General features: G+C 42.2%; 1 protein-coding gene across 5 annotated transcripts in view; it reads right to left on the bottom strand.

Annotated features, from left to right (window-relative positions):
- Positions 1-12,210, bottom strand: part of ARHGAP25 (Rho GTPase activating protein 25) — a 103,404-nt gene extending 91,194 nt beyond the window's left edge. For 3 of the 5 annotated variants that reach the window (XR_006269468.1, XM_043468936.1, XM_043468941.1), the window contains exon 1: positions 11,804-11,933. Coding sequence is in view for 4 of the 5 variants with exons in the window: in XM_043468936.1 (XP_043324871.1) it covers positions 11,804-11,873 (70 nt within the window). In the remaining variant the exon portion in view is untranslated. Of the gene's footprint in view, positions 1-11,803; positions 11,934-12,088 lie in introns of those variants that run through there. The other 2 variants (XM_043468937.1, XM_043468943.1) reach the window with 1 other exon arrangement.
- Between the last annotated feature and the right edge of the window lie 1,629 nt (positions 12,211-13,839).

Below are 13,839 nucleotides of genomic sequence, written 5' to 3'. Positions count from 1 at the left end.
CTCCTTTAATCATTGCAATAGCCAGATGGGTTAGCACTGTGATTATGCCCATTTTACAGAAAAAGAAAGTGAGAACCAAAGTCACACGACAAGCAACGAGTGACAGTGGTATTCAAATTTAGGCAGTCTGACTCCAAGGTAACTTTCTAACCACCATACTATACATAGTTGGCTCATGCCACTGTAGCTAGTTCAGACTTTGTCATAAATTTATTTGGTAAACTTTATAAAATTATCTGTAAATATTAAAAAATATTTTCTATAAGCATCAGAAACATAATACCATACCACTTCTTCTTTCACTCTGAAACTCCCAAACCAACAAGGAAACATACAGATGGTTCAGAAGTCATAGGCCGGAGTTCCAGCAGTAGAGTGTCACCAGCCCCATCTGGAAACAAGATCTGCGTGTACACATTTTGGGGGTGGTTCAGTACGAACAAAGCTAGTGGAGGTGATGGAATTCCAGTTGAGCTATTTCAAATCCTAAAAGATGATGCTGTGAAAATGCTGCACTCAATATGTCAGCAAATTTGGAGAACTCAGCAGTGGCCACAGGACTGGAAAAGGACAGTTTTCATTCCAATCCCAAAGAAAGGCAATGCCAAAGAATGCTCAAACTGCCACACAATTGCACTCATCTCACACGCTAGTAAAGTAATGCTCAAAATTCTCCAAGCCAGGCTTCAGCAATACGTGAACCGTGAACTTCCAGATGTTCAACCTGGTTTTAGAAAAGGCAGAGGAACCAGAGATCAAGCTGCCAACATCCACTGGATCATCTAAAAAGCAAGAGAGTTCCAGAAAAAACATCTATTTCTGCTTTATTGACTATGCCAAAGCCTTTGACTGTGTGGATCACTATAAACTATGGAAAATTCTGAAAGAGATGGGAATACCAGACCACCTGATCTGCCTCTTGAGAAACCTGTATGCAGGTCAGGAAGCAACAGTTAGAACTGGACATGGAACAACAGACTGGTTCCAAATAGGAAAAGGAGTACATCAAGGCTATGCATTGTCACCCTGCTTATTTAACTTATATGTAAAGTACATCATGAGAAACGCTGGGCTGGATGAAGCACAAGCTGGAATCAAGATTGCCAGGAGAAATATCAATAACCTCAGATATGCAGATGACACCACCCTTATGGCAGAAAGTGAAGAACTAAAGAGCCTCTTGAGGAAAGTGAAAGAGGAGAGTGAAAAAGTTGGCTTAAAGCTCAACATTCAGAAAACTAAGATCATGGCATCCAGTCCCATCACTTCATGGCAAATAGATGGGGAAACAGTGGAAACAGTGGCTGACTTTATTTTTCTGGGCTCCAAAATCACTGCGGATGGTGATTGCAGCCATGAAATTAAAAGATGCTTACTCCTCAGAAGGAAAGTTATGACCAACCTAGATAGCATATTAAAAAGCAGAGACATTACTTTGTCAGCAAAGGTCCGTCTAGTCAAGGCTACGGTTTTTCCAGTGGTCATGTATGGATGTGAGAGTTGGACTATAAAGAAAGCTGAGCACCGAAGAATTGATGCTTTTGAACTGTGGTGTTGGAGAAGACTCTTGAGAGTTGCTTGGACTGCAAGGAGATCCAACCAGTTCATCCTAAAGGAGATCAGTCCTGGGGTGTTCATTGGAAGGACTGATGTTGAAGCTGAAACTCCAATACTTTGGCCACCTGATGCAAAGAGCTGACTCATTTGAAAAGACCCTGATGCTGGGAAAGATTGAGGGCAGGAGAAGAGGGGACGACAGAGGATGAGATGGCTGGACGGCATCACTGACTCAATGGACATGAGTTTGGGTGGATTCTGGGAGTTGGTGATGGACAGGGAGGCCTGGCGTGCTGCGGTTCATGGGGTCGCAAAGAGTTGGACACGACTGAGCGACTGAACTGAACTGAGTAGCACAGGGAGTAAGTGAACCAACTATCACTAGGCATGATATTGAGAATGCTCCTTAAAAGGGTCTAGAATGTAAAGGTGAGCAAATAAATGTTACATGAATGAATGAAATTAAAATGTTTGGTCTTAGTGTACTGAACACACCATTATTTGATATAATTAGTGAAAAAAATGAGTGATCATGGAAATGTGCTTTCATTTGTGAACTAAAAAGATTGATTCTCAGCACCAATATTCTCTGAACACTGGTTTTAGAAAAATTGCAATATCCAGTTGCCACTAAAAAGTAGGAAACCTACTCCTAGGATACCTGAGGAGGTGTATATTGATAGACTGCATATACTTTTACTCTCTCCTTAAAAGACTTCACAGGTTTTTCATATTCAAATAGAAAACTCATTTGCAATGAACACATAAATTTATGCCAAAGACAAAGGAAAATATGTGTGCTAGCTGCATGGGTGAAAGTTGTGATGGAGCTTCAATTTAACTCTGAGCTTCCTGGCAGCCAAGATAAAAAGAGAAATACAGTAAGTTTCACAACTGTCTTGACAGAAAGGAGGAAGTATGCCAATCCCTCAAAGGAGATGAAGTACAAGCACTGAATTTTCAGTGAATTTTCTCACCTAGAATTACATCTCAGAGTCACCTGCCTTGTTCATTTCTTGTTCTCATTGTTACAAAATAATCAGGAGCAGATTTCAAGAACTCGTTACCTGTGGTGGTGATTGAAACTGATGGTATGACAATAAAGCACAGCTCAGTGAACGCGTCTCACCGAGGATGCCAAGGGAAGGCAGCCCTAGTACAGCTTCTCATTTGATCTGAGGTTAGAAATGAGATTATCTATGAAGAAAGGAAACAGGTGTTTGCTAAACATGTACTGTGTTATATGCATGAAAGTTCTTCCTCTCAATATATGTAATATTAATTCTGTTTAATAATGAAGGGAATGTTTCTGCAAATCAGAAAAGGCATCCCAAGCTCATGCAGTCTCTTCAGGACCACACACCTCTTGTTTTCCTACACTCAAGAAAAACCAATGGGCAATTCATCCCTTAGACACATTTCAGTCAAAGCCACTTTTTACAGTCAATTCAAGTTAATTCTCTCCAGGGAGGGCCTAGAGCACTGGTGTTGCACATTACTGATTAAGGAGAAATGTCTTTGTTTAAAAACCAAGTGATCAGTTAGTAGGTTTGACTCATATCTTGCACGTTCTGGAGCCTTCATTGAGTTCACCACAAAGGAAGTCCACAGTTTCTAGAGTTGTGAGTGTCTCTGTTTAAATGGGCTGGGAAAGGATTGCTATATTCTCCTTCCAGTGATTTGCAGGCTCAGAAGCTCCCAGGGGATAAGACATTTATGCTATGACTAAAACATGATAGAGTTTCAATTTAGCTCTGAGCTTCCTGGCAGCCAAGACAAAAAAGACACACAGTCAGTTTCACAACTGTCTTTACAGAAAGGAGGAAGCATGTCAGTCTGTCAAATGAGATCAAGCGAGGGCTAAAACATGAGCAGGAATCGGGTGGTGGTTAAGGGAGCCCCAAGGAGACAGGGTTCCACACAGATGAGAAAGGGCAGGGACTGCAGAAGATGTGACCGGAGTCTAGAGTGTATCTGTGTCTGCTTGGGGAAGCAGGGGCTGCAAGAGACAAGTGGGCAGGTGTAATCCCTCCACGGGGAGGAGCTACACAAAATTATAGAGCTTCTTTCTTCTCTGAAAGAGCAGAGACCATGTACAGGAAATCAGTGTGAGAAGGATGGCAAGTCTGGGACTCACTGAAGAACACATGTATCTATATATTAAAGAAAAGGGGGACTTCCCTGGTGGCCCAGTGGTTAAGAATCTGCCTTGCAATGCAGAGGATGTGGGTTCAATCCCTGGTTGGGGAAGTAAGATCCTACATGCCCCAGGGCAAGGAAGTCCATGTACTATGAGGAGCAACAAAAGAGCCCATGTGCTGCAAGCAAGACCCTACACAGCCAAATAAATAAATTTAAAAAAAAAAAATTCTTTAAAGAAAAGGGATGGCAGTGATGGGGAGAGAGGTGGCGGGACCAGAATGCAGATTCTTAGGCTTCCATGACTGTTCTCATCACAAGACTTGTCTTGATGTCCTGTGATTGTTTGTCTGTACCCCACTAGCCTGTAAGCCTTGAAAACGCAGAGAGCAGGACTGACGGCCTTTGTTTGTTTGTCAGACCTATGGGTATCATTTTTTTGTAACATGATTTTGATTTTTTAGAACATTTTCAAAGGAATAAATCAAGTTTTCAAGGAGAAAAATGGTGATGAGTAAAGTATCAAGAAATGTAAATTATCTTCTCCCTTTGTAACTTCTGCATCTTGGTTCCTGTCTGGGGATTATACAGAATTTACATACCGCGCTCTTGCTAGAATCCCTCCCCCTGGCCTGCGCCCCACGCTGCCTCTCCCCGCGGTATTTCCCTGAGTCTCTCGGAGTGCCCTTTGGTGTCAGCTCCTGTGGCCACAGCTGGGGCTTCATAAAAGCTCCTTATACACTCCCTTCTCATATCCAGTTAATCAACAACAGAGCTGCCTCGTGAGAGGTTACGCTTTTTTTTCTTTCAAGCTGTCTTGTGTGTGGTGGGACCATTATCACCAACTTAGTCTTCTTAATCAGTCACAGGATCTTTCTAACTGCCATATAATGAGTGTCCTTTTCTCAAAGGACCTCACTCCAGCTCTGAAGGGAAGGGGCAGAGTTTCCCTAGTTCTCCCATAAGATGCTCTCTGCCAATGCTTTATAAACAGAGAGCCGGAGACGACAGCTTGACCATGCCTGGAAGGTACTTACGTATGTGTATACCATGCCTAGGCATACGTCTAGGCACGTCTCACCCTGGACACATTTTTGGAAGTTCATGTACCAAGAGCAACTGAGCTCACCTCTGCCAATCCACACGCACTTGACTCCAATCTAACGAAAGTGCAGAAGCTAAGTCAGAACCTAAGGCAGCCTTGCCTTGTGAATGCTGGGAGGACTTTACCCGTAAGTGAGCAGAAAACAAGATTTTGACTTCCCATCATTACTCAAGTTGGTCTTCGCTCTACTGCTGTTTAGGATGATGTCAGTCCCCATTCCCCAAGTGGTCAGGAGGCTCTCGACCTCGGTAGCAAGAGGCATGTATTTAATTTGTATCTAAAGGTAAGTCAGTGACTACATAGGGAGAGACTTTTACTGGAACAAGGAACAGAGACAGGGGTGGGTCCTGAGAGGAGTGCCCCTGTGTCATGGACTGAGGAATCAACACTCCTCCTTTGGACTCGGCCTGTGTGTGTGGGGGGGCCCTTATGCCTCAGGGACCAGGAGCTGTTAGGGTGTGCAAAGGCAGCCACAGCATATAGCCCCAGACATTTGGGCCAGACCCCGGGCTGGTCTGGATGAGCACTTTGGAAGTTTGGCAGTGAATTATAAAGAAAGCCTTCACCAGAGCCGAATGCCACAAACATAGACCAGTCACCACAGGCTACACGATCTTGGTTGTTCCAACCTGAGGAGCTCAACCAGGCTGGCCTGGTCACAGAAGGACCATGTAGCTCCAAGAAAACCCTGTATCCCAAGGCTAGAGGGAGGCCAGAAAGTCTGCAGATGGCCATGCATAAGTTCTGGCTGGTTACAACCTCTGCAGCTGGAGGAGGGCTTTAGAGCTGGCTCTAAATCACCAAAGAGCATGTGCCGCCTGCCAGACCTCATGTCAACCCGCCTGGCCAAGCACTGGAATTTGTTTTGGGTGGTTCAGTGTTTAAGAATCTGCCTGCTAATGCAGGAGCACCAGGAGGCATGGGTTTGATCCCTGGGTGAAGAAGATCCTCTGGAGAAGAAAACGGCAACCTACTCTAGCATTCTTGACTGAGAAATCCCATGGACAGAGGGGCCTGAAGGCCTATATTCCATGGGGCTGCAAAGAGTCAGACACAACTGAGCACCCACACATTCTTAATGATATAGTTATTAATAACATTTGTTCACTACAGAAACTCTAGCAAATACCTATAATGTAATAATACATATATCTGTGGGTATACCTCATCCATAAATCCTTCACCCATAATTAGCTACTATGGTTGGCCCTTGAACAACATGGGTTTGAACTTGGCATGTCCAATTATAGGTGATTTTTTTTTTTTGTAAATATAGTTTCTGTGTTTTCACTTTACAGATCTTTAAATAAACTAAGTGTAGCAAAAAGTTTGTGTCCAATTGGAGATTCTTTTCCTATTTCAATATCCTGCCTCCTTGGGTGAGTCATTTATCAATTCCTTCGTTCTGGAGGCAAAGATAACAGTAACCAGATTTCCAACTGCACGGAATGGGGAGGGAGGGTCCTGTGCCCCTAACCCCCGCCTTATTCGAGGGTCAACTGTATTAACAAATTGTATATCTCCTTCCAGGTTTTTGAGGGTTTATTTACACCTTTCTTTCTTTGTTCATTTTATACACATTAATAAAATACCCTCTTATCTGCCTACCAATTGAGGTTAATTAGGTACCTTTGTTGTTGTTGAGTTGCTAAGTCATGTCTTACTCCACACCAAGCTCCTCTGTCCATGTGATTACCCAGGCAGGAATAGTGGAATGGGTTGCCATTTCCTACTCCAGGGATTCTTCTCACCCAGGGATCGAACTCACACCTCCAGGCGGGTTCTTTACCAGTGAGCCTGGGTACCTTTGGAGTTTCCAAATGCATTTCCCGTTCTTGTCCCTCCAGATGTAACAACCACCCAGAACTTTATGTTAATTGGCTTCTCTATTTCCCTTATAGTTTTGCCGTATACATACATAGAAGTACATAGTTTTTAAGTTTCTTATAAATGAATCCCCATTCTGATTTTGTGACTTCCCTTTTCTAATATTAAATTTTTGCCATTCAGTCCCATTGAAATACATCACAGTTAGTTTTTTGCTCTTGGATAGTATTACATTTTATAAATTTATTATAAACTTATTTACATTTTATAAGTTACTAAAATTTATTTTTCTTTTATTGATGGGCACTTTGGTTGTTTCCTGTCCCTTGTCATTTCAGAAATACCACTGTGGAACTGCTATACGTCTCTTCTTGTTCATACACACAATATTTTCTCCAGGGGACACTCTCCAGAGGGAAATGACTACTTCATAGAGTTTGTACATCATCAATTTCACTAAACTGAATGTCAAATTGTTTTCCAAAGTTGTTATTAGTGTCTGACAGTTCCTATCGCTCCATGTCCTCAACAACACTTGGTATTGTCAGACTTTTTACTTTTAACTGTTTTGGTGGGTGAGATTAGGTAAATCATTGTACTTTTACATTTCCTAATTACTGTGATTAACCATATTTCTATGTATTTATTGGAATCGTTATTCCTATTCTGTAAAATGCCTATTCATGTTGTTTGTTCATTTTTTAAAGCATTTTTATGGTTTCTTGGACTTATTTATATACTCAGTTCTCTCTGTCTCTGTGGATCTATCTATCTATGCATCTATCTAGCTAAAACTATACTTTCAAATCTAACTTCTTTAAACAAGAATAATAACCTACACTGGAAATTGATCTACTTCCAGGGCCTTAAGTAACAAATATTTTTATTCTCCTTATGCTAATTTTCTAAAGGACAAAACTAGATTCCATATCAGAAAAATAATGATTTATCAAGTGGGGGAAAAAACCCTCCTATACTGTCATTATTCACTTCACTACTTGGGAGATTAAAACAATGAATGTTTGTTTCTGAATAAGTTTTTCTCAATATTAAATTTCAGCAAGAAAAAAAAGTTGAGTGGACTTCCGTCTCAGTCCAGTGGTTAAGATTCTGCACTCCCACTGAAGGGGCTTCAATTTTGATCCCTAGGTGAAGGAACTAAGATCCCACATACTACCACAGTCAAAATATAAATAAAAATAAATTTGTTTTAAAAGTATAGCTCATTCACTTTGGCATACAATAGAAGCTAACACAGCATTGTAAAGCAACTATATTCCAATAAAAATTTTAAAAATATGTGTCCACACACAAAAGAAAGTTGAAAACACTGTCCCTCCATAGTCACTTCTTTTAAAAAATGTTTCTCAGAGTCATTTGCTCTCTAGGACCCATTCTCCCCTAGTTGGGCTTAGGGTACCTGAGAACAAAGTAAGGTGTGCCTGCAACTGGATGGATACAATGTAGTCCTGAAATTCACCCAGTCATCTTCTAACTAAGCACTCTCCAGCCGCAGGGCAGAAGGGGCTTTCCCTCAATGGTCAATATCTTCTCAATAGAGCACCTACATTCCATCCACTGGATGTGCCAGACCCTTGGACAGAGTGCAAGAAAGGGCACCGCATTTGAAAACCACCCTTCAGGGCTTACGGTTCTGTTAGGAAGACAAATAAGTGATAGAACATATTTGCAAAGAATAAGACAAAATACTGCAAGAAAGCAATGGAAAGCTGTCGCAATTTTAAGTGTTGGACTAAAACTGAAGATGACAAAGCATCAAAGGAAGAACTGTGTGCTTTTGGCTCCATCTCAAGTCAAGTCGTTGGCTCGGCATTTCCCTTACCTCCAACCCCTGTTCCCTCCCAAGACCAATAGATCAGATTCAGGGTGGCCTGGGTCAGGTTCTCCCATACATCCAGACCCATGATGTGGTCTTTCGTCCACCTCCCATTCACTGGGCTCTCCTCAGTCTCTGAGATGGAAGTACAGAGTCGCCCGCCCCCCCCCCCCCCTTGCAGATTTTCACTTTCATTCAAGCCTTGGCTCAGCACTCACAAGATAAGATTTAGGGGAACCAAAAGTGCCACTCAGCAAAAAGATATTGGGCCCTTTCCTGGGCCACATCATTGTCTTGCTATTTCCCTAAACAAGTGCTGAACTTGGTGTCTGTCTAGGGTACTGTCCATCCTCTGAAGTTATAACTTACTAAGAGCCTCCTGAAAGTTGCCCTTGACAATGAATCATGAAGTGGTGTCTGAATTCCAGATCCAAGTGGTCTGATAACCACACCTTCTTGATGATAATCCGCTTTAGTGGTTTTCAACTAGGAGAGACGTCTCTTCCCAAGACATCTAGTAATGTCTGGAGATATGTATTGTCACACTAGTGGTGGTAGGGGAGTGCTACCACCATCTACTGGATAGAGGCCGAGGATGCTACTAATATGCTAGAATGCAGGGGTCCCCAAACCCCAGGCCATGGACCAGTACTGGTCATCATACTGGACAGCATACCAGTCCCCAACCCCCAGGCTTAACCAGTCACTTAAGAACCCAGTCATACACAGGAGGTGAGCGAGTGAGTGAAGCTTCATCTGTGTTTATAGCCGCTCCCCATTGCTCACATTACCGCATTTATCACAGTGTAATAATAACAGAAATAAAAGGGACAATAAATGTAACATACTTGAATCATCCCAAAGCCATCCCCCACTCAGCCCATGGAAAAACTGTCTCCCATGTAACCAGTCCCTGGTGCCAAAAAGGTTGAGGACCATTGCTACAATGCAGAGGATAACCCCGATCACAAGAATCAACCAGCACAAAAATTTGTAGTGTCCAGCTTGAGAAACTGATCTACTCCTGACTAGCCCAGGCTGGAGAAACTACAGGTCATTGACACCCTGACACAACTCTTTGGTTATTCTTAAACCAGTTCCTACAGTCACACCTGGACCCAGGATGCTGGAGAGGGAACCAGAAGTCCCATGGCTGAGTCAGTGGCTCTCCTCCATCCGAGGGCTCAGCGTGTGATTTGAATTCTCACCAATGTGATACCCATGAAAAGTATTCTGGCTGCAGTCCAGTCCTTGGGGTGACAAACTTGTAAATGGCATAGATAATGACAAGAGCTCCTCTGCATTTCATTTTGTGATTAAGATTTTTTTCACTATTACTGTTGTTTAGTTGCTAAGTCATGTCCAACTCTTTTGCAACCCCATGGACTATAACCCACCAAGTTCCTCCGTCCATGGGATTTCCCAGGCAAGGATACTGGAGTGGGTTGCCTTTTACTTCTCCAGGTGATCTTCCTGACCCAGGGATTGAACCCTCATCTCTTGTTTGGCAGGTGGATTCTTTACCACTGATCCAACAGGGAAGCCTGATATTTTCATTAAATAGTACTAAACAATATCATCTGCTTGTACTCAATCGTTCATTCAGCCAACAAATATTTGTTGTGTGCCCACTGGGACCAAGCACCGTGTTGTATAAGATGAATGGCAATTTCCCAAGTCCACTGACTCAGACCACAGCACCTACAGCAGGACTTCTTGATGAGGTGAGATGGAGGGCTGGGGGCTTATTAAATTGCAGATGCTTGGGTCTCCCTTCAGAGATTCTGATTTTACAAGTCAGGATGATGCTCAGGAATCTGTATTTTTACCTAGCACTTGTGGTGGCTTCTGACACAGGCTAACTGTGGGACCGTGGTTTAAGAAACATTGGTTGATATCACATGAAGTCTACCCAACCTAATCCCAAGTCTGAGATTATGTAGACCTGCACTCTAATGTGATACGGTCCTATATCCCTGAAAAAAAACCTTAATTATTTAATCAATTAATCATTTAACCATTAATTGTCTCATTTCCCATTTTTTAAACAGAAGGAGAATAAGACTGAAACACAGATGAGGAGAGTGTAGAATGACCCCAAATAAATAGAAGCAAGACACTTGCAAAGGAACAGAACCACAGAAGTTTTACTTCTAAAAGCAAATTTTTATGACATACAATAGACTGAGCATTAGCTAAGTACCTTGTTATCAACAGTGGTTAGGAGAAAAATCTCTGATTATATAAAATCTCTCCTTATTCTCTGAACCAACCTGCAATAATTCCCAGCTTGATTAGAGACCACTAATCCTCTCTGGTTACCAAGATAAATGGCTTCTCTGATTACTCTCAATTTTTTTTCAAATCTTTTCTTAGACCTGTATCATTAACACTCAGATATGTGACTTTTTGCAACAAACCCTTTGTTTTAGTAGCACATTAACCATCATTAGAAGTCCAAGTTAGACCTGTTCCAAACTGAACATTTCTAAGTCATTAGAAACACCTTAACACTTGTCTATGTCTAGTATCAAGGATGTTATTTCACTATACATGTATAGGGGTAAAACACAAGGAATCATTTCCAACCCAATTGCTCTATTGTACATTACTGTGATCAGTTTAATTGTAGAACAAACCCGTATAATGATAACAATTATGGAACAGATTAAAATCAAAGGATCACATGGTGGACCTGGAGATAATCATACTAAGTAAAGTAAGCCAAAGGAAGACAAATATCACATGATATTGGTTCTACGTGGAATCTTAAAAAAATGATATAAATGTATCCTCGGAATTTTATCATAACCTATAGTGGAAGATGATGCATAAAAAAGAATATATATATATATACACACACAAACACACAACCGAATCATTTTGTTGTACACCTGAAACTAACACATTATAAATCAACTGTATTTCAATAATAATTTATTTTAAAAAATCAATATATCACCAATATTGTTAATGAGAAGAGGCAAAAATTAAAGGCCAGAGGATCTCGGAAAGCATACCAGAGTCCCTTAATTTAATTTATTTATAATGCATCTATTTCAACTCCTCTAGATTTCCCTTCCATTCTGTCCTTTTTAATTAAAAGTGTCTTTATTATACCGTCAAATGTCTCTATGTTTCTGTCTTGTCCACATTGTTTACTTTTTGCTACAAGTAACACCATTTCAGCCCCAAGTCCACAAAGGTCTGGCGACCCAGTGGGCTCACAAAACAGAACAGATCAAGCACTTCCAAGACTCTGTCAAAACCCACTCACACATGGATGTGTCCAAACAGGAGGGAAATTATCCTTCCAAGATAAACAGAGAAAAACTCACCATGTTTTGTGAGATCTGTAGCCTTAGTCCACGCCAAGTACCCCAGATCCCACACACCAAGGAGCTCCATTCCCACCACCTCCAAACAAACCAAAAAAAAGAAGCCTTCCCCTGGCGCTTGGGGACTTTGAGCCAATATATCAGTCTGAATGCAAATTTCACCCCAAACCCAGCTTTGCCCAGAGATCCATTTTTAAGCAGATTATGCTAACTGCAGACCAACATGCAAATGGTGGGAACTCAAGTGTAAGAACCACAAAAGCAGCAAGAAGACGTTGACCGTACCTATTTTGCCAGCCTCCCCTCGCAGGTTGAAATCCCAGTTTCTTGGCAACTTCAGGGACATTTTGCTCCTGGTCTGGGTGAGTCGCTGTTGAAGCGGGGAGTCTGCCACAATTCGCACCCTTCTTGGCTTTTTGATCTTCTTGCCTCTCGAGCGTGTGTGTGTGTGTGTGTGTGTGTGTATGTGTTTTTCCCTTTTACGATTGCTTCACAAGCAACCTTGGGTTTGAGGTTGATCTGCCCAAGTATCTTCTCCTTTCTCAGATGAAAGGTCCATCCATTTGTCATGGGGGATGGCACCCAAGCCCTCCCACGGTCCCTCGGGGGGCTGGTGCCTTGTGAAGTGTACACCCTGCTTCTCTTGCTTTCAGTATTACCAGAAATATCCCAGTTGACACTTCGCTGTGCGTCATGGGAAGCAAATCTCCTGTTCGAAAGAATCTCAGGCCTCACTGAGGCGAGGTCGTGATAAACAACGGCTGCCTCTTGGCTTTTTTTTTTTTTTTTTTTTAACTGTCTGCTTCCTTGCATTTGAGGAAGTGGGTGGCTGTTCAGTGTAGATGATACATTGAGCTCTGAAGCTCTTTCTTCAGAGAATAGATTTTAGAAATGCTTATATAAGTAGAGTAAGTGCTCTTGGGCTATAAAGCTTTTAGGTTTGATTAAAATTCGAAGACTCTGGCCATATACCTCTAAACCTCCTTTCTCACTGAACAGACTGTGCTTCCAAAAATGATCAGTAAGACAATCAGCACTCCCCCAAAGTCACCCGCTTTGAGTTCTTCCTGCTATGAGGCCCACATAGTAAATTCTCCACCTGCTCTGGGTAAAGGTTCCAAGTGATCTCAACCTGATGTCAGGAGGACTCTGATGTATTTAAGTCAATGTTAGCTAAGTAGACCCACTTAGGTGTTACAATGGTTCTTTGACCTTGTGTACAGGCTGTGGGTTTGGGAATCAGACTGATAAGGGTTCAAAACTCAGTTCTTCCACTTTTTAGCGCTATAGCTTTTAATAAGCAACTGAATCTCTCTGGGCCTCAGTATCCTCAGCAGTAAAATGGGTTGATAATAACCATGACTGCACATCACACCCACTGTGATGGCATCTAGTACACACAGTGGGTGCACCACAAAAGTATCTCAATCCTTATTCCATTTAGTCCGGTTCCGTGACAGACTTTCATATGTTCAACTGGGCTGCACTAACTTAATGCTTAAGTACTTGGGCCCAGAGCCAGACTGCTTGTGTTCAAATCCTGGCCCAACCACTTTCTCACTGTGTGAGTTTGGACAAGTTTCTTGACGACTCTGTACTTATATTCTCGTCTGTAAGTGAGGTAAAGGATAGGACCTACTTCACAGGGCTGTCATGAGGCTTAATCAAGACAGCAGGTAATAAGACTAATGAGCCCATAAGGTAAGGGGGCTAATAAAGCAATAGGTAAGAATGCTCGCAAGAGCTGCTACTGGCCAGCATACTAGATGCAAACCTTTGGTTCATTCTTTCTCCCACTCTCCTAGAAGACTCTGCTGTACTTCCTTCTTTGCCTCCCACATGCTCACTCTGTTGGTGACCTGGCTTCCTGTTTCACTGAGAAAGCTGATGCAGTGGAGGAGGATGTCTGTAAGCTCCCACCGCTGTAGGTCCCACCTCCACGCAGGAACGCTCACACCCTCAATCTTCTCCTGGCCACAAAGCATGAATCGTGTCGCCACTCTTCCATCTTTACTGCATCATCAATTTCTCCTCTT

The sequence above is a fragment of the Cervus canadensis genome, chromosome 5 (assembly GCF_019320065.1).
Source record: "Cervus canadensis isolate Bull #8, Minnesota chromosome 5, ASM1932006v1, whole genome shotgun sequence".
Classification (NCBI taxonomy): domain Eukaryota; kingdom Metazoa; phylum Chordata; class Mammalia; order Artiodactyla; family Cervidae; genus Cervus; species Cervus canadensis.
This window is presented reverse-complemented; position numbering and strand designations above follow the sequence as displayed.